At 38.0% G+C, this 18,460-nt stretch overlaps 4 protein-coding genes across 8 annotated transcripts in view; 2 read left to right on the forward strand and 2 right to left on the reverse strand.

The window, feature by feature from the left end:
- Positions 1 to 39: 39 nt before the first annotated feature.
- LOC136409324 (uncharacterized) lies at positions 40 to 1,992 on the forward strand. The gene is made up of 7 exons (XM_066390755.1): positions 40 to 309; positions 362 to 428; positions 752 to 931; positions 981 to 1,153; positions 1,209 to 1,462; positions 1,512 to 1,709; positions 1,762 to 1,992. The coding sequence occupies exons 1-7, from the start codon at positions 164 to 166 to the stop codon at positions 1,893 to 1,895; spliced, it is 1,152 nt and encodes a 383-aa protein (XP_066246852.1). The 5' UTR covers positions 40 to 163; the 3' UTR covers positions 1,896 to 1,992.
- On the reverse strand, positions 1,933 to 4,850 carry Sfxn1-3 (Sideroflexin-1-3). The gene is made up of 9 exons (XM_066390756.1): positions 4,549 to 4,850; positions 4,017 to 4,227; positions 3,833 to 3,959; positions 3,638 to 3,783; positions 3,501 to 3,576; positions 3,292 to 3,377; positions 2,482 to 2,609; positions 2,244 to 2,428; positions 1,933 to 2,121 (listed from the first exon to the last, which is right to left on the reverse strand). Exons 2-9 carry the CDS (start codon positions 4,199 to 4,201, stop codon positions 2,059 to 2,061), a joined length of 996 nt encoding a protein of 331 aa, XP_066246853.1. The 5' UTR covers positions 4,202 to 4,227; positions 4,549 to 4,850; the 3' UTR covers positions 1,933 to 2,058.
- A 423-nt stretch (positions 4,851 to 5,273) lies between these two features.
- Positions 5,274 to 7,259, forward strand: LOC136408905 (solute carrier family 35 member E1 homolog). 2 transcript variants are annotated; one of them, XM_066390127.1, is made up of 5 exons: positions 5,274 to 5,696; positions 5,783 to 5,991; positions 6,048 to 6,173; positions 6,224 to 6,463; positions 6,509 to 6,661. In XM_066390127.1, exons 1-5 carry the CDS (start codon positions 5,372 to 5,374, stop codon positions 6,527 to 6,529), a joined length of 921 nt encoding a protein of 306 aa, XP_066246224.1. In that variant the 5' UTR covers positions 5,274 to 5,371; the 3' UTR covers positions 6,530 to 6,661. The 2 variants fall into 2 exon arrangements, with proteins under 2 accessions (XP_066246224.1, XP_066246223.1); XM_066390126.1 differs by having other exon boundaries at positions 5,284 to 5,696; positions 6,519 to 7,259.
- Grip (Glutamate receptor interacting protein) overlaps positions 7,148 to 18,460 on the reverse strand; it is a 54,898-nt gene continuing 43,585 nt past the window's right edge. For 3 of the 4 annotated variants that reach the window (XM_066390122.1, XM_066390125.1, XM_066390124.1), the window contains exons 9-19: positions 16,645 to 16,825; positions 14,347 to 14,573; positions 13,605 to 13,737; positions 12,974 to 13,102; positions 8,516 to 8,595; positions 8,302 to 8,460; positions 8,136 to 8,258; positions 7,881 to 8,082; positions 7,589 to 7,823; positions 7,419 to 7,538; positions 7,148 to 7,358 (exon numbers count right to left, since the gene is read on the reverse strand). In XM_066390122.1, coding sequence (XP_066246219.1) covers positions 7,293 to 7,358; positions 7,419 to 7,538; positions 7,589 to 7,823; positions 7,881 to 8,082; positions 8,136 to 8,258; positions 8,302 to 8,460; positions 8,516 to 8,595; positions 12,974 to 13,102; positions 13,605 to 13,737; positions 14,347 to 14,573; positions 16,645 to 16,825 — 1,655 coding nt within the window. In that variant the 3' untranslated portion in view covers positions 7,148 to 7,292. The remainder of the gene's footprint in view (positions 7,359 to 7,418; positions 7,539 to 7,588; positions 7,824 to 7,880; positions 8,083 to 8,135; positions 8,259 to 8,301; positions 8,461 to 8,515; positions 8,596 to 12,973; positions 13,103 to 13,604; positions 13,738 to 14,346; positions 14,574 to 16,644; positions 16,826 to 18,460) is intronic. The other variant, XM_066390123.1, reaches the window with a different exon arrangement.

Consider the following 18,460-nt stretch of genomic DNA (forward strand, 5'->3'; position numbering starts at 1 on the left):
ATCAGATATTTTCTAGATCTCAATATATTCAAGAAATCCAGGAACAACAAGCTAAAAGAACCCATTCAGGTTAATTTTCAACCATGATTTCGAATCCTAGTGACTAATCTCCATTTATAACCTTAATTTTCAAATGCATTTTTTCCTATAAAACCCCTAAGGGATGGAGCCAGTTTTGCAGCAAACTTTTAATGAAAGAAGATTGAAACATGATAAGGTGGATGAAAGAGGGGTGAAAAATTTGGCTGTTTGTGAAATGGATGAAGAAGGAAAGAAGGGAGCTAAAATGACCATTAACATGAAGCAATTGTAGGTTTTTATAATAAAAAATCTAAGATTTTTTAAAGTGTTCTTTATATAGAGATCCAGACTATGAGACTCTGAGTTACCTTTCTTCTCCCAAAGAGGTTGTCCATGAAGTAATAAAGGTGAGAAAGTAAAAGAGCCATTTTTGTTGCCATTCATGAGCTTAGAATTCCATAAAATCTCATATTTTGATTTTCTATCAATCTTGGTTTTTCAAAATTTATTTATATATACAGGTCACAGAAACGTTAAAAACCGTCTAAATTCCTTGTTTTGTCTCCCTCTCTGGTTTAGAATTTCTAATTTATATGTTAAGCACTTAAAACTCACATTTGAAGCGTGTTAGAAGTAGTGTTACTCATGACTTTAAAAACCCATAAATCCATTTAATTCGTATCTTACCAATTTTCTATCAACAAGCAACTAAAACTGACCACTTTTAAAGCCCAAATTACATATCGACTCCCACGAATTGGCCAAAATGGTAAAAGAGGAGACCCAAGACGTGGAGAATATCCTCAAAATAGCCCCTCTTGATTTACCCTTACGTGAGGACCGCTATGCATTGAAAAAGCGGGTGCAGAGACTGCGATTGAACACTGAATCTGTGATGCTCCTAGAAGAAGTTTGCAGTTTTTAACTCTATGGAGTACTCTTACAGTAAAATTTTTTAGTCAATTGTAAACCATACTCCCACAGCCGATGAAGCAATGATAGAAACCCCTCCAGAGGCTCTAGTCCGTATAATGCACACAGTAGAAAGTGGTGTGACCCCCGAGTGTCCCCCTGATCAGATATTTCACACCTTATTTGAGGAGACAACCACTGAACACTCGGTTGTTTTGAGGTTAAATAATTGAAGTTTTGTCTCTAGATTGAGTTCAAATTGAGGAGTTTTTCAGTTCCATAGCTCCAGGTCCGTTGCAAGACGTCCTGGTACCTCAACAACTAGCCAAAGAGATTCATAAGGAATCCGTGACTCCGGGTTTAATAAACTTGATCAATATTTATAAAAACGTTAGCAATGCCAAAGATTGGCCTACAGTAGACATTTTCGATTTTGTAATGGATGATACGGCAAGAAAACCTAGCAAAAAACAACCTACAATACCTTTTAAGTCTCTTCAGAGCGAGGAAATGCCTTGGGCAGACGAAGGTGCATTTTATTGCCTCGTTGTTTTAGTCTCTATTGTGTGTTTATCTAGATTTGAAGCCGATGGTAAATATTGTGGGAGCAGAGCCTGCAGTAGTATTGGAGCCAGCTTATGTACCAGATTTGGAAAGTTCTGGAAATTTAGAGAATGCGATGAGTCATGGAATTGAATATTTTGTCGAGGCCAATCCTGTGCAGTATCTATCCAGAGTGCAATTGAGAGGCACTCAGCCTCCTTCTTGGTTTCCAGGTGAAAGCAATATTTTTTAAAATTGTATATCTTTCAGCTATGTTTTTATTAGGCTACATTCTCGCCCTGCCAGAATTTCCAGATGTAGTTAAAATGGTAAAAAACCCCGACGAGGTATTTAATTCCAGCTGGAAATCCTGCCATCCCAAACTAATTCCTCATGGGTCTATATCAGTGTTGCATTGAATTAACTGGTAAAGAAGGGAAATAAAATGCTTGTGAATGGCTTTTACTAAAATTATTTAGTAAAATTTAACATTGCTTAACATTATTGTCATGTTGAACGAAAGATTTAAAGAAAGTTTTTCAACGGAAATGTATGCTTTAATCTCCTGAAAGCGGAAAAAACTTACAGACCCTTGTTGAAAAACACCCGTTCAATTTTGTCATCATATCTCTTGCAGACTTCCACCTGAAACCAAAGAAGTCCTTGAAAGTAGATTATATTAAAACACAATATACAAAGAGGACAAGTTATTGTCATAAAACACGTATCTCTAAAGGCTGTAAAAGACGGTAAATGTGTTTTTTTACCTTGAGATCGTTCTCTAAACGCGCGAAGGGTAGGCTGGCCTTTTGATTGAAAAATGCACATGCCAAGGGTGTGGCAAAGGTTAGACACAACCCTAAAACTCCCAGGGAAGTGGGGAGAGCTAGCCAAGGGTATCTGCACAAAGTCCCTCTTTTTTCCAGGTAGTCCAGAACCACAGGGGTTAGAACTGCGTTAAGAAACATTTTCAAGAATTATTTTCTAATAAAGTAAATTTCATACCCATTCCCGGTAAAGCCATAGCGATCCTACTAAGTATCACCTGGCTAATGCCGTACTGCGCAGCCACTTTTGAGTATCCAAGTTTATTGCCGTTCGCATCAAAAATAGGAGTGCCATGTTTAAGTTCCCTGGAAACGATTTAAACGGTACATTTTTCATCTTGTTGAAACACTTACAGTGGCATAAGGTGTTCCCTGCGGCCATTTTGAAGTTGTAATTGAATGGAGGTTGTTGTTAAATTACAACTTTATTGTAAACTTCACAATATTCGCGCTAACTTTCGATTTTTGTCTATGAAGGTTCTTTAACTAACTAAATTATATAAAGACATTTTTATAATTGAGATAAATAAAAAAAGAACAACATAAGAAATTAGTGTGAAGTAAGAATTGTTATATTAAGTTTTTTACAGTGCCGCTATCATGAATTTTCCTCTTTCCTCTGTATATTCTATATATTCAGTCTATGTATATTTGTTTTATTATTTAAAATCGATAATAATTCAATGATATACGAACACAGGTGCCTGCAAAATTGTGCACTCAGTGCGGTAATATGGCCGACTATTTCGACTATCCTTGTTTACTTGTGATATTTGGTAATATATTAGACAGACACAGCTTTCGCCAGCTGTATTACTGCACTGGTGTGGGTGACTTAAATTGAAAAGCAATTATTTTAGCGCTTGTACTGATAGTAACAGATAGTCCTCAGCGACCATCTTGAATTGTAACTAAACGTTGTTGCCAGATTACAACTTCCATGCAAAAATGCGCGCTAAATTCGAATTTTCGTAAAATGTGAACTTACTGGGCTCTCATCATTGGAATGTTGATACAATTGGCGGCCGCCACCGCTGCGAAGGGCACCAAGCGTCCCACCAAGGGCGGCATCTTCTGCGGTACAAAAATCATTCATTTGGCTTCGGGTACCTCTAAGAAGACCGCGTGTTCAATGACACCGCTTTGTATTCCAACCAATCGCCGAAAAAGAACAGTTTGAGACATGCGTACACTTACTTTAACCAGGGCATTCAGTCCTAAAGCTGTGGACACGGCCCCCGTGGTTGCAAACGCATATGACGTCAGGATTTGCCTAAAATTTTGAGATTACGTATATAGGCTCATTGCGTAACTTTCGAAAATTTTAGTTTTACTTATCGGTCTGGACTACATCTCCACTCCTGTTGGTGTAATTCACAATGGCATTGAACGACTGATTAATCCATTGCCAGAATATCACAGCGGGAGTTGACTTGTAGAACGTGATCATTCCTCCGGTAATCAGCATATTCATGGGTACCTAATGAGTCGTCATGAACTTTAACTATGAAAAAAGTATTTCTTCATACTTGGGCAGACATTCTTCCGATCAGCATCATCTTCTCTCCTGTGTCTGGATGGAACGCCGAATCATATAACACTTTAGACTTCCACAGGTCATTTTCGGTTGTATCTTCAGGCAGTTGCGTCCCACATCTATATAGAAATTACATTTTATGACAATTCAGACATTAAATCGAATAAACTTCTTACTTGTAAGATTGTATTAAGCATTTGGCATCGTCTAATTTGCGACTGCTGACGAAAAGGTTCAAGGGGTTAGTGGTTTGAATAAAATGTTTAGCTCTTCCCATATAAGTATTTTGGTCATAACGCGACTCATCTAGATTAATTTTTTTTGCTTCTTCCTCGCAATCCTGTTTTTCCCTGAATATCATTTCGTTAGAGATATGCTGAGACTAATCTGGAAAAGAGCATTAATATCAGTAGAAGAGGAATGTTCACAAAATTTGTGAAAATCACCTATCACATAGGGTTGTTATGCAGCTACTTACGTCTTGTGGCTTACGCTTTAGGTTTTGCGCAAAATGCATACAAAAATGAAAGATTTCCTTATTGAAATACAATCGTAATCTATGTTACATGACCTGGGTTAACATCGACACCATGTTAGTTAATATTGAATTGCAAATTATTCAATAGAAATTTTCGGTCTCCATTAAAGCAATGATGGTAGATAATAATGACGCATTTGCTTAGATGCTTCTTCAGCTCGAAAACTTACCTTTAATTAATTTATTGCACTGTTAAGATGACTATTTCGGAATCGAACATAAAATTGGCTTAATTAAAACGTTAGAATTTCGCATTCAAATGAGTACAAACTTTCACTCTGATTGATGCGTGTTAATGACAAAAAGAGTGAGCACCAGACGTCTGTGGAAATAATGGGCCACAGCACGGTAAATAACTCGTGAACGACCGATGTTCTTATCTGTAGCTTATCAAAAGGTCACGAAAATATTCTAAAATAATCAAATTTTCCTAATAATTTCGTCTTATATGAAATCTTTAGATTTAGAAACCGATTTAGTTTTATTACGTTTGGAAAGCGCGGAAAGCGCCTGCACAGGAATATTGATTTACGCGTTTATTGATGGCGGCGAATGGTAACAGAAACAGTTAGAAATATTCAAATTTAATAACGGCATATTTTTTTTAGCTCTTAAGGATCATGGTAAAATCGACGTAAAAAATCAATTCCACATTAACTCAAAACGACTATATTATTTTATTTACGTTGCCTGCGACAAGAATTCTGGTTTCCATTGACTTTCTTTGCCACCCAATTAATCTAAAAGATGTTTAACTATAAACCTAAAAAGCATAATACATTTATACCCTAAATAAACACTTCGCAATAAAAAAGTATCAATCGCTTTGGAGACACCCTGTATAACATTCTATATCAGGAAATCCAATATCGATATCGAGATTTGACTAACATTCAACTCCGCTCTAGCAGTTTGAATCCTCGTCACATTAAAGTCTGTCACTCAATCAGCTGATAGAGGCTATTTTAGGGGTTGTGTTCCTGCCAACGTATCATGGCTGACCCAAAAAGGGGCAAAGAAATTTTAAGCATTGTATTGCTGTGTTTAGCATGGTACGTTGTCAGCTCCACAAACAATGTGATCGGGAAGACTGTTCTCAACGAATTTCCGTACCCCATGACCATGACAATGGTTCAATTGCTCACAATTACTATCCTCAGTGGGCCTTTTTTCAACCTATGGGGCATCAGGAAATACGTGGATATAGACTGGAAATATTACTGCAAACTGATCATCCCCCTTGCCTTTGGAAAGTTTATTGCAAGCGTTTTTAGTCATGTCAGTATTTGGAAAGTTCCAGTATCTTATGCCCATACAGGTATGTAATTATCGCAAGTGCCATATGTTTATGTTAGAGACCTAATTGAAAACCTCAAACTACATTTGGCACTAATATTGTTTCAGTCAAAGCTACAATGCCTCTTTTCACGGTACTCCTATCAAGACTTATCATGGGTGAAAAGCAGACCTTTAAAGTGTACATTAGCCTTATTCCGATAATTGGAGGAGTCGCCATTGCCACTTTAACTGAGATCAGTTTTGACATGATTGGATTGATCAGTGCTTTAGTGGCTACTGCTGGTTTTTCTCTTCAACATATATTTTCCAAGAAAGTGAGTTTTAATTTTCATGTTTATACTACATGAGACAATATTCTGGTATTTGACAGGTATTAAAAGACACCAAGATTCATCACCTAAGACTGCTGCATCTACTAGGTAGACTTGCTTTATTAATGTTCCTTCCTGTATGGTTATATGCAGACTTTCTAAGTTTAATACATGACAAGACTAAGGTAAATTTGCCTTTTATGAAAAATAGATAATTCTTAATTTCTCTCTATAGACCTATCAGGACTATAGGGTAATTACCCTGCTTTTCACCGATGGCCTCCTAAACTGGCTGCAAAACATTATAGCGTTTAGTCTTTTGAATTTAGTCACTCCTCTGACATATGCAGTGGCCAATTGCAGCAAAAGAATTTTCGTCATTGGGTTATCTTTGTTCGTGTTGGGTAATCCAGTGACTTCAATGAACATTGTGGGTATGCTAATGGCGATTTTTGGAGTGCTTCATTATAATAAGGTAAATGGTTGTTTTGATCTGAGAGAAAATTGAGAATAAGACAAGTTTTTCTTAGGCAAAATATGATCAGAAGCAAAGTGAGCAGAAGGAAACACTTCTACCTTATGTGCATAGTTGGCAGGACAAAATCACCTACCCAGTATTTCAAAATGGGGTTAAAGATTTGAATGGTTTTGCTGGTGGTGATATGAATAGTTTAAACAATAATTTTAGTTATAATTCAAGGACTATACGATCAAAAGGCAACCTGCTTTTCTCATAGTTTTAGGTAGGGAAATTGTCAGGTACTTAAGGCTTTGAGAGGTAAGCCAAAGAGTTAGATAATTGAATGTTGATGATGTGACAATCTCAGTGGGAAAGTGAGATGATGATAATTGTTATTTAGGTTTAATTTGCTAGTATTGTTGCTCAATTTAAATTTTCTCTGCTACTTTTAAGATTTAATTTTTTGGCTAGTGTAGTCAGTGGTTTATAAGTCTTTGCCTCGAATCATATTTCGACATTTTGAAATCCTCTTATAACCTTGTAAGATATTTTTCCAATAATAAATTTTGTGTATATAGTTAGGTAAAATATAAGAGTCCTTCATTTAAGCGAGTGTGAGAAAATGCGTGGATTTTGTTGTATGTTTAAGTATTTATTGAGAATCCAATGTTGTGTAGCTATGAAAAAAAACTTCCAATAGTAATATCAAACTGTATTTATATAACAGAATTTGTTTTAGTAACCATACTAAATTGTAAATGGTGATATAATGTCAACTAAGATAAAAATAAATATTTTATTTTATTATAAACTTGGAATTATTTATTTGATAATAAATAATAATCTATAAAGTCTTTGTTATAGTGCTGTGGCTCGAGGAGAACGACATCTTCGTTACGCCATGAATAGCCTGCAAGAAAATTTTATTCCACCAAAGACTCATTATCTATTAATATTTATTTACTCATACTTTTTCTATAGGTAACAAGTTTGGGTTCCTAGTGACGATTAGCTCCAGCCTATCTCCAGCTGAGGCTATCAAGGGCACTGTTAAACAACAGTCAAAATCCGTGGTTTTCGTGTCGTTCACCTACAAAAAATCGTGATACGGTAAAAAAATATAACCCAGGAGCTACTAACTTGAATTATCCTATCGTATGGCCTTAGCAGACCCACTATATCAGCAGGACCGCCTTTTCGTATCCGGTTAATATAAACGCCTTTAACGTAGAGACCATCACTAACGCTGAAGCCATAATCATCATAAATTGAATCCTTATAAAGGGTCACATGATACACCTCTTTTTCCACCATATTTTCAGAGCTACAGGAACTTGTGAGACGTTCAATGGTACCAGCATGATGATTATAGTGTCTGAGCAACGCGAAAGAGAAATTGGTGTGGGAATATTATAGTACTGTATATTCTCACCCCATGGTGTTCCCGAAATTGTAATTGGGCAGTGGTAAGGGGCTGGGACAAAACATCTCCTCAGTATCCGAGTAGTACTGCAGCTCCGAATTTCTTTTTCGGTTTTTTGTTAGCGTCAGCTCTTTGTCATGATGATGATCGGAGAATTGGTGTTCTTGGTAGGATAACGGTTCGCTCAGCACGCTCTCTATATCTTTGAATTCTTGAATTTCCAGTTTAAATGTACATTATTTTTTTACTTATTATAGGTTTTACCATAAGTGTTTTCGATCTGAGGATCTCCAGGGTTGCTGCTGTCCCAGCTGTGAATGGCACTATCCACACTCATGAGGCCTGGACTGGAATAGCTGCACCGAGGCTCTTCCAATCCTAAAGGGTCTAAATTTGCGTTTAGAATGTAAAATAATGTTATGTTTAGCACCGTTTTTGATATTTCTGGCTATTTTTAGCTGAACGCGATCCCCGGAAGTTTGCAGTAACCGAATGGCATCGGAGAGAGGCCTTTGTTCCAGGCTATCTCCATTAATTGCCAAAATTCTATCACCCACATGGAGAGCTCCAGTTTTTTCCGCCAAACCTCCTTAAAGAAGAAAATAACATATAGAAAATATAGGTGAACGGTATAATACATCTACCTTCAGTTAACCTGGACAACACGATGGGTTCTCCGCTATCTTCACTTCCGGATATGGTGATTCCTAGAGGACCCCCATACCTGCAAAGTAGACTGACTATTGCATTGAAATCGCGCACAATGGTGATTTAATAAAAGCCTCATTAACGCATGAGGGTCTAAATGGCGGATATTCCCCAATACTATGGAGATTGAATGAAAACGCGGGATTAATATCGCGGATAATTACGGTCGACTTCATGTTTCGCCCTTAATATCATCGGGAAGCCTCCCAATTAACGATGAGATCTACATTCTGCAGCCAGAAGTGGATGGCAATAAATTATAGCTGAGGCTTCTTAATAGGAAAATCCATAAAATCGCTTAATTATTAGTAGTAATAGAGAGTGAGGAATAATCAAAGTGGAGTTTGAGGTTTCAGCATTAGTTTCATATTATTCTTCAATAATTAAATCTTTCGCTTTTTAATAGCAGGTACTTTAACAACGTTATTCGAGCCAAATTCCAGACACGTTCAGCAGAAGGCTTAAGGGACGATTAGCTTTTGGTTTTTCACCGCCATTTCCTCAATATAAAATTAAACTAAGAATTTTCTTATTTATTAGTTAATTTTCCATATTTTTTTAGGTAAAATCTGTTTCTAAATCAATTCTGCTCTATCTTTATGTTCACTTCTACTCCTTGAGCCTATTCCCCCACCAATCAAAGTGAAGGGATAGTTAAGGGTTGAAGAGGGTAGCCAATGACTCCCGTTGTCCTCAGTTCTCGTCTCAGCTATCTTTGGGTAGAATTAAAGTTTTCTTCCTTGTTCTCCCTAGACTCTAGATCTTGCCCTTCGGGACTTACGACGGACAGAAATACCCTTAAAATTATGTTAGTTCAAGTTAATTCGGGTTTTCTCTGGGGATCAAAAACTTATCCGTACCTCCACGTGGTGACTCCTGGATGCCTTTTCTCCCGAGTCCGGGGAACTAACGCCGGAGAAGGGAGAAAGGTAACAGACGCGGAACGCAATAGTATGAATGTGAAATCGGAAAAATCTGAGAGCAAAAAGAAATACAACATGACCGAATTGGTTCAGAAAGACAGTAAGCAGTAATGCTCTGCAATTACATCAGACGAGGAGACCGCAGAAGAGGACGAGTTGACTAGAACGTTGCAACTTGCAGTCCTCTTCGACCTACACATATCCTTCAGGGCTAGTTTTGGAGTCTAAGAAGGTTCTTTTAAGGTTTTTAGTGGGTAAGTGCTTTGGTGAATCCCACATTACTCGGCCGTCAGAACACCAGGCCAAGAGTCTTTTTGAATACAGTTGGCCTGGAGTTTTTCGTGGCAAAACAAAGAAAAAAGTCCAAAAATACAAAATTTAAGATTTTATTTTCATTTACTTCTACTAACCTATACACCACCCAAACGCATTAGAACCCACACCCCCAGATTTTACCCATTGACCAAGCTTCAACACGTTAATAAGCCATGGCGTCAAGGTGTCGAGCACATGGGGACGCCACTGCTCTGGCCTCCTTTACCCAACCGTCCTCGAAGGGGTCGTGTTGGAAACCCCTAATATTTCTCTTTAAGCGCCCTTCAGCCCCAAATAGTCCACTAGCAACTGTCCGTTCTCCACTGCCGGGTGCATTGTGCCATATTTGCAATTCTCGTCTACATAGGACCATATTCCTTTTTTTCCAAAAAAATGGCACATATGCCTTGGACTAGTGGTGCAAGTATGAGCTGGCTTGTGAATTTGTATCTTAACATACTAAATTTGAACAACATAAGAGGTATATCTTTCTCAGCGGGTATTAGATACGCCTCGGGTTACCTAACAAAACAAGATCGTTGAGATATTAAAATCTAACATAGTGAGTTAATTTTAGGGGACCACCAAGAGCTAAATATGGGGAAAAGTGAAATTCCTGTTCAATATTTCTCGAGATGAGTTTATAAATCCTTAGGGAATCTCTTAGATGTTCCCAATTTACATCATTTGCCACATTTGAAGGATTCTTACAGGAAGAACTTATGAACTTCAATGGATTATTTTATTAAAAGTAAAGAAAAAATATTAATTAAAAAAACGAGATTAGTCACCGCATTCCAGTGGCAACACAAAATTCTTATAACTCAATGTTTAAAATTTGACAAATTTTAAAAACCCTGAGGCAAAATTTATATTTTTCATGGCTCCTCTTAGCCCCGTTAAATGAGTACGTAAATACTCGTGTATGTAAGTAGAAGAAATTTCTACATCTATGCTATTAGTATTCCAACAATGTCAAATACAAGGGCTATTTTTTCCAAGTTCCAGTTAATTAGCGAAACCAAATGAAGTCGGCAAAACATGTTTTTATATACAGATTGCGGCGACGATTAGTGTATATATCTATATATATTGTGACGTTTAATGTTTATCAACGCGCATCTACGTCGCGCATCTGGTACGATCTGTGGTGCAGCGGCGACGGGAACTGAATTTAGTAAACCTAAAACTTTCGAAGAAGGTGTGTTATGGCTCGCCAAATAATGCAATAAATTTTGAGTTGCGCTATTAACAATTTGCGTATAGACAACATCGTTTATTTTTATATAGAAAATAAACAAAAATACTAATTTACCAACTAAAATTACTAATACCCCATAGATTCGATTAGAAAACGTCTGGTTCCAACAGGACGATTGTTCTGCCTACAATAATCGAGTGGTACGGGAATTTCTTCAGAGCGATTGTACCGGATGCGTATTCATAGACATGAAACGTCACAATATATATAGATATAAACACTAATCGTCGCCGCAATCTGTATAAAAGTTACTTATACATCCAAACTACTTTTCGACATAGTTACCAAGCGCTTTAAGGCATTTGTCGTAATGGACAACAAGTTTTTCAACCCCCTCTTCATACCTTGCCGTTTGTGCGCTAGCTTATCTTGCACACACCGTTTTAATTCCTCATTTGTGTTGAATTGCTGTTTTCCCACCCACACTTCCATCCTATGACCAGGTGAAAGTCACTTGGTGCCAAGTCAGGACTGTACGGTGAATGGTTAAATACTTCCCATCCGAAATTCTTAAGTAGCTCTTTAGTCTCTATTGCTGCATGCGGGAGTGCATTGTCATGAAGTAGGACTACTCTTGATGACAGTAAGCCTCTATTTTTGCTTTGTATGGTCTTTTTAGACATTTAAGAGTTTCATAATGCGATGCTGTAATAATTGTGGTGTGAACCAATCACTAAACAAATTTCATAACTGGCGGGAGCTTGAATTGCAGGTCTCATAATCAAAATAAACTCAGATTAAAATTGTGGCATCTAATAGTTTACTTGATATGATCTGACAGAGAGCTGAATAAATGACACTACATAAAAACTGCATCTATGTGGCAACTGAGTATCCACAGTTAACCATACGGAATTTGAAAGAAATCCTTCGTAGTCTAGTTACTGAATAACGAAAGCGAATTTTTATATTAAGCGGCGCAGTACTACGTTTTTTTTCTTAAGTTCTTTTTCAATACCCGAAGCTGTAATATTTTCTACACAGCGCTATTAAATCAGCACTAACGCCGAATTCCATGGCACAAAACTACTCATTGTAACTCAACTACTTTAGCCAATTTGACACAGCTCGATAGCAAATTTCTAAAGGTTTCCAATTAACACACACACGAACGGGTAATATGAGAGATATCGGGGTAAAATCGCTAGGGTTTGTTTACTCCTCACTCTTCAACCACTGACGAACCTTGTTTATTGTTGGAACTCGACATAATGGAGCACGGATTGGAGCACGGTGTTCTCCATGAGAACAATATAAACACCCGCAATGTTTGAGAGTATAATTTATGTTGTAACCGGACAACTCTGGCAAATCTAAAGCATTTCGAGTGGCTGTTACGTTCCGGGTCATTAGTGTTTGGATTGTGTGCTGCCGCACAATCAAGATAATGCCCGCTGCAACGGCAGAAGAAAGGCCCTTCAGTTCTTTTTTTTGTTTTTGTTTGGACTAGTACAACAGTTCATGTGCAAAGATTTGCGTTTGTTTTAACGATTTTGGTGGAAAACTCGTGACCTTTATCAGCCTACACACGTACGGGATATCATAGAAAATCAAAATTAGAAAACTCGCGTCCTGTATCGCTTTATAAGGGGGTTTGAAGTCTTGTGATTTTGTTTGTTTTAAGGGGCGATTAGCACGTCAGAAGAGTGAAAATTTACAGGTTTAATCTCTTTTAGTCACCTCCTGAGGTGGTTAATGCTCCCTTAAAAATAAAACCACAATACTTCAAATACCCTGTTTCAATACCCCTGTTTTATAACGAATCCCATATTATAAGGAGTGAAAATATTTCCAGGTTTTAAGCTGGGATGCAAGTAATGCATCAGTTGATTACATTTGCTAATAATCCATCCATGCTCCAACTAAATAAAATTCTGGATATTCTGCAAACTCACCTATGAAGTTCTACGGTGTAAACCACGCTATCCAGGAACAAGTTGGAGTTCTCAGTTTCAGTTTTCTCTACTTTAAGGGTGACGATTTCGTTGTTTGACGATTGGAAGAGGTCAAATGCCGATTCCAAACTGAAAAAAACGCAAAAAACATATTTAAACTTTGCAGTAGTAGAACTTATTTAATCTAAATCTGTATATGTAAATTTCAATATGCCGGGCAGGGCCCTAAGGGCTTGCATAAAGCAATTCCCCAGCTTTCATGTATATGTATTTGGATATATATTAAATACCATGGAATAACATGTTTTTACTCGTTTTCGTTTACTTTTAGATACACGTGTGATGGAAATATCAAAAAAGCAAATTCGGAGTGTGATTGGATTGCGCATTGGCCGATCCGCCGTAATATCATCAAACTGAGTAAATTAAAAGAGCAATTTGTACGATTTTAAAAAGCTCAAGTAAATTGCTCTTCCTTGGAACCACTCAAGTTAAAAGTAAGCCCATTAAAGTGGTATTGTTTTGTTGTGGAAACTCGGTAAAGGGGGCGATCGATAAACAAATCTAAATGGGGACGAAACACTGAGCGCGTTATTTTCCGCTAAAAAGCGCAATTAACAATTAAACGTACCTCAAATGATCCAAAGGGCGTCCATCGATGGAAAGCAGCCGGTCGCCTGCATGCAAAGTCCCAGTACGATGCGCAATCGACCCCCGTCGGATTTCAGATATCAAAAAGGGCTCCTCAGGCTGGTGCTTAGAGGCTATAACAATTTTGCTTTTGCTGAAGTAAGTGCGAAAAAAATCTCTTCTCGTGAAGCCTCAAAGGCCACTTGAAAAATGCCTAGTAAACGTATTCCGAGCCGTGTAAAACTGCTTAACGGGGCGACAAATCTGCCACCCATCGAGGTTTCGTGATTAAGTGTCTTTTAACAACGGCTCGAGCTATAGAAAGTGAGTACTTGGCTGATTATCGGCTTTTCTTTTTCGCTTTTCAAGCAACTTATTACGGAATGTGGAGGTTTAAGAACAAAATCCAGGGCAATACGCTCTTGAAAGGGTTTAGCAAAGGATTTTATATAAGGATGTGTGTAGAGCGTTTCGTTCTTCATTACATAGGAAACCGGATGTGAGAAGTTTGAAAATGAGTGTCAAAAGGGCCCCGTAGCTCGAAGACCGACACAGACATTCGAACCCAGCTTCTGTAGGTTTATCGAGCGGATGCAGATGATTATTTAGAGATATTTATTAAAGTTATTGCTCTACTAACTTTCGAGATATCGTCGCTCAATATTTGAAAATTAAAAAAAAGTTTGCGACAAAGTTTTAAATCTCGTACCCCTCATCGTTCTATATTTTATCACAGTCTTTACCCGTTATGGTGATTCCTAAATTGGGCCCCCTCCTGGCCATTCGAACCGTAAACACGCCACTGGAGGGCACAATGGTGTCCGCGACGTCGAATTCCGTGGTCAAAGTAACGGTCCGGCCCCCAGTGGCGTCGGCCCCCATTTCCAATATGGACGTAATCTCTTGCAACGTGAGATTTGATTGGTGGTTGACCGAGACGATTCTGTCTCCCACTTGAAGACAGCTGCATCTGGAATTCATAAGTTCCTTTTATCGACTTGAAACTTCATATCAAATCAAAATAATAAGATTCGTTAGATCCGAAGCAAAAGCACTTTTCCTGAGGGGAAACGTTCTTATGGCGCTCATTCAAACGCTTACATGTGCTGTATTTAAAATTTCTCCCGCAGTGCGACCAGATAATCCACGAAGTCTGACAACAATGTTGGTTCTGCACCTAACTTTGTAGCCCGATGTTCAACCATGGTAAATTTGAAACAAAAGAACGCTGCAATGTTGCCATTCATCGTGCTATTTAATTGTGCCTGATTACTAGGGGTTTTTGCTCAATTCTCCTAATAATTAGCAGATAGTAATTACACGCGGAGTTGGAGAGATGATTTAAATTCAATGAACGGTCAATTTATGCTGCTGTCGACCACAAAGGGTTAATATGAAATACAGACAGGTAGAGGGAATAATAATTTATGGGGAATTGTTGAGGTATTCAATTAATTGCGTCCGCTAATGCCAGCTCAAACAATGGATCGGTTAATGTGCCCGGCGGCTATCGGTTTTATTTGCAACTATTTTTACAAACGGATTGCAGTGCTAAAAGTGAAAAATTAGATGTAAAGAGTTTTTTGCAATTATCTCATGCCAGCTATGGTATAAAAATATTCCTGAGAGCGAAGAAACCTAGAGATGTCATTTTGACAACTGACCATGGACTGACTAGACAATATAGTGACGTCATCTATGAATCATTGGACAGCTTTCAAAGCATCTCTGTACTTATACCTAATATGGTGCACTCAAAAAGTTTGTAATTCCGAAGAACAAACTAAATGAAGCAAATTCGATAACCTCTCAAAGCAGAGGCGGATGTTCGTCAAAAGTTATATAGTTTGCAACATCCCTAGTTGGCTTCTATTATATTACGGCAAAATAGTTAGAGTCTCATTACCCCCTTTAGTAATTACGAGATACAACGACTTACAGCTCGTGCAGCGGTTCTCAAATTGGGAGGAAAATTGGAGCAAACTTTGTAATTATGCGATTAGCTAGTGCAGGTATCTTACCTACGCCTCTGGAGAAGTCTCAAGAGGGCGTCAATTTGCTATTTGTTAAGGGAACATAAAGTATATAAGGCGCTTATATTGACTAGCATTCGTATAACTAAACGCGGCTTCAGGCGAGCAAAACGCAAACATAAAAAGGCGTGTAATTCTGATGATATTATGAGTAATAAATAAAACCCGAGCAAATGGCGTTACAAGCCTGTAAACTACTCAAAATGGCGTCTGGGGGGTTTTTATTTATTTTTGTCAAATAACACGCAGAAAAATAGCGCCATAAAAGTTGTTGTAAATTATCCAAAATGGCGTCCGTAATCGTCATTTTGAATAATTTACAGTCTTAGTGGCAACCGTTAGTCACACAAGATGGCGCTAGCTGAGATTTGTCAATCATCTGCAGCCATTTTGATTATTATTAAGGGCTTGATCACAGTACATGAGTATTTGTGCGGGGTTCCATTTCACACATGGGTGGAGGAGTAATACAATCAAAAGCTTATTAAATCCTCTCCTTGAGGTTATCTCTCTCTGGCATCGTATACACGCGGGGGAAGCAAAAATTACCCGTCAAAATAGCTCTCAGGCGAAATATAAATTCAACTAACCGGGTGATGTAGAGGCGGCCTCAAACAGGGAAATTATTCCTCATAGAGTTGGCTATTTATTATTATGGTTTTCAGGGACGCGTTTAAGATTCGTCGAATTGTTCCTGGAATAAGCGGGGTTGTTAAGCAAATGTTTCCCGGGGCTACAGCCGCGTTTGCGAGCATAATAGGCTAATAAACTGGAACAGTCTGGAAACAAACATGAGGAAATTTATAAATCCGATTGCTCTCTGGAGCACGCTCTCGTGAAAAAGTATCGACAGCCAGAAAAGAGCGATCGAGGATTGGAAATTTTCCTGGATGCAGCCTCGTATCATATTTTGTATGTAGCGAGATCCAGACTCAGTCATACAATATGGAAGCTTACCAGAATTGTTGAGGGCGTAAATTGAATTTATGCTGAAGAAAATTTTCTTACCTATACGCAGGAGAATTTGGAGTAATCCTAGTGATCAGCACCTCAGCTGATCGGTTATCAGTAGGATCTCCAACTGAGACAGTGAGTCCATAACCAATTCCACGATCGGCGGTCAAAGTAACGGTCAAAGTTTCAGGATGAGAAACTCCTGCAGATCCTGGACAGCCACAGTAATTGCTCCCTGCAATACAAAGAAATTGTTTCTCTCTACCAAATCATCTCCAAAACGAGTTTCGAACAAATCTCCATTTGAATTTATCTCATGGCGGTATTTCCTCCTAAGTAGTATAGGAGTTATTTATGTCTTTCTCGACGTTTTTGAGCGGCTCTAAACAAACAAATTGGCCCATTACAACTCGAACGTGCCCATATCGGTGATAAATCTGGACATTTCGTTTCAAATAAGAAGCATTTCGCCGACACAAATGTTTACGTAACAGCAGAAAGAAGAACAGTACTAAATTTCACGTCCCAATTTGCAAAACGCTTCTCCCACTAATCGTTAATTGGTCAGAACGTCGGATTTAAATAATCAGCATCAGTCAAGAGGGCGGTACCGTGAATACCAATATCTAGAGGCCCCGCCCCTAGTTATACAAATTCCTAGTAATATAGAAATTTAATGGATGTGTTACATTGATATGAAGCTCAAAATACCGTGCTAGATAATAGCTTTGGGGTGTTATTAGCCGAAAGTTTGTCACATGGCGGAAAGTTGGGAAATTAGTTGGGGATAAGCATATCCCTTCCGATTAGGTGTTGTGTCGGAAATCTCAACTTTAGCTTTGAGCATTGCGGCACCATTCAATTATTAAACAACTCGGAATCAAACGTAATCAGTTAATAGGAGAAACTTGGGGGGTGAGTTGCACGTGCCTCCCTGAATACTTACTGAACAAAATGTCAACGATAATTCTGCACAGCAACTGAATCTTTTGGATTTAAACCTGGGTTTAAAGCCACTAAAACTAGTAGATAATGGCTGTATGTGCGCTTTTGTAATAAGTAATAAAAGTTGAGAATGGGCAATTTCGTGTCTGATTCGTGCCGTTAAATGGATAAATGCTTCCAACGCGAGCTTTAGAAATGAATATATTATGAGTCAAATACATAGCGTGAAGCATATGAAATTGGCCATTATCAAGAACGGGAGAGGTGCATTTATAAGTCACCATTAATAAAACTGCCTCCATTTTAGAGGTTAGAATTGACCCGGGAGCGTAGCCACTTTCGTTTGTCCTGGTCGTGGGTGTGGTTTGTTTCTAACACTATGACCTTTCTAGGGGGGATCCTTGTTCAATTGCTTGTAGCAGGCGTGGCTTAGTTTTCACCTCATGACCAAGAAAATGCTCTGGGAACCTCAATAGAAGGTTTTTTCTAATTCTATTTAGCAGTTATTCTTCATCAGCTTCTTGACGTTCATTGATGGAGTGTCAAATAAATGTCAAATAAAAAGCTGCCTTGATGGTCGCGGGCGTGGTTTCTAATATTACGATAAAAATGGGTCTAGAGAATCGACCAATAAAAATGACAGAATTGTCACCGGTTTAAAGTAAAAACATATGATTGGGCCGCTGTTTTTGGTTTCGCGGCTCCTATGAAACATAATGTTCTGAGACGGCATAGTTTTCGAATTGTGTGCTGAATTTTATGGATGTTTTATTATTTTGGTTCGTCAATCAAACTCTTATCATTTAAAATATTAAATTTTAATTTGATATATTTAATGTCTTTGATTGATGAACTTTGTGTTTCTGAATTTGATCTTTTATGACGACTTCTTAATAGACGTCATCGATTAATTTAGCACTAGTAT

This window comes from Euwallacea similis, chromosome 5, assembly GCF_039881205.1.
Source record: "Euwallacea similis isolate ESF13 chromosome 5, ESF131.1, whole genome shotgun sequence".
In the NCBI taxonomy this organism is placed as follows: Eukaryota; Metazoa; Arthropoda; class Insecta; order Coleoptera; family Curculionidae; genus Euwallacea; species Euwallacea similis.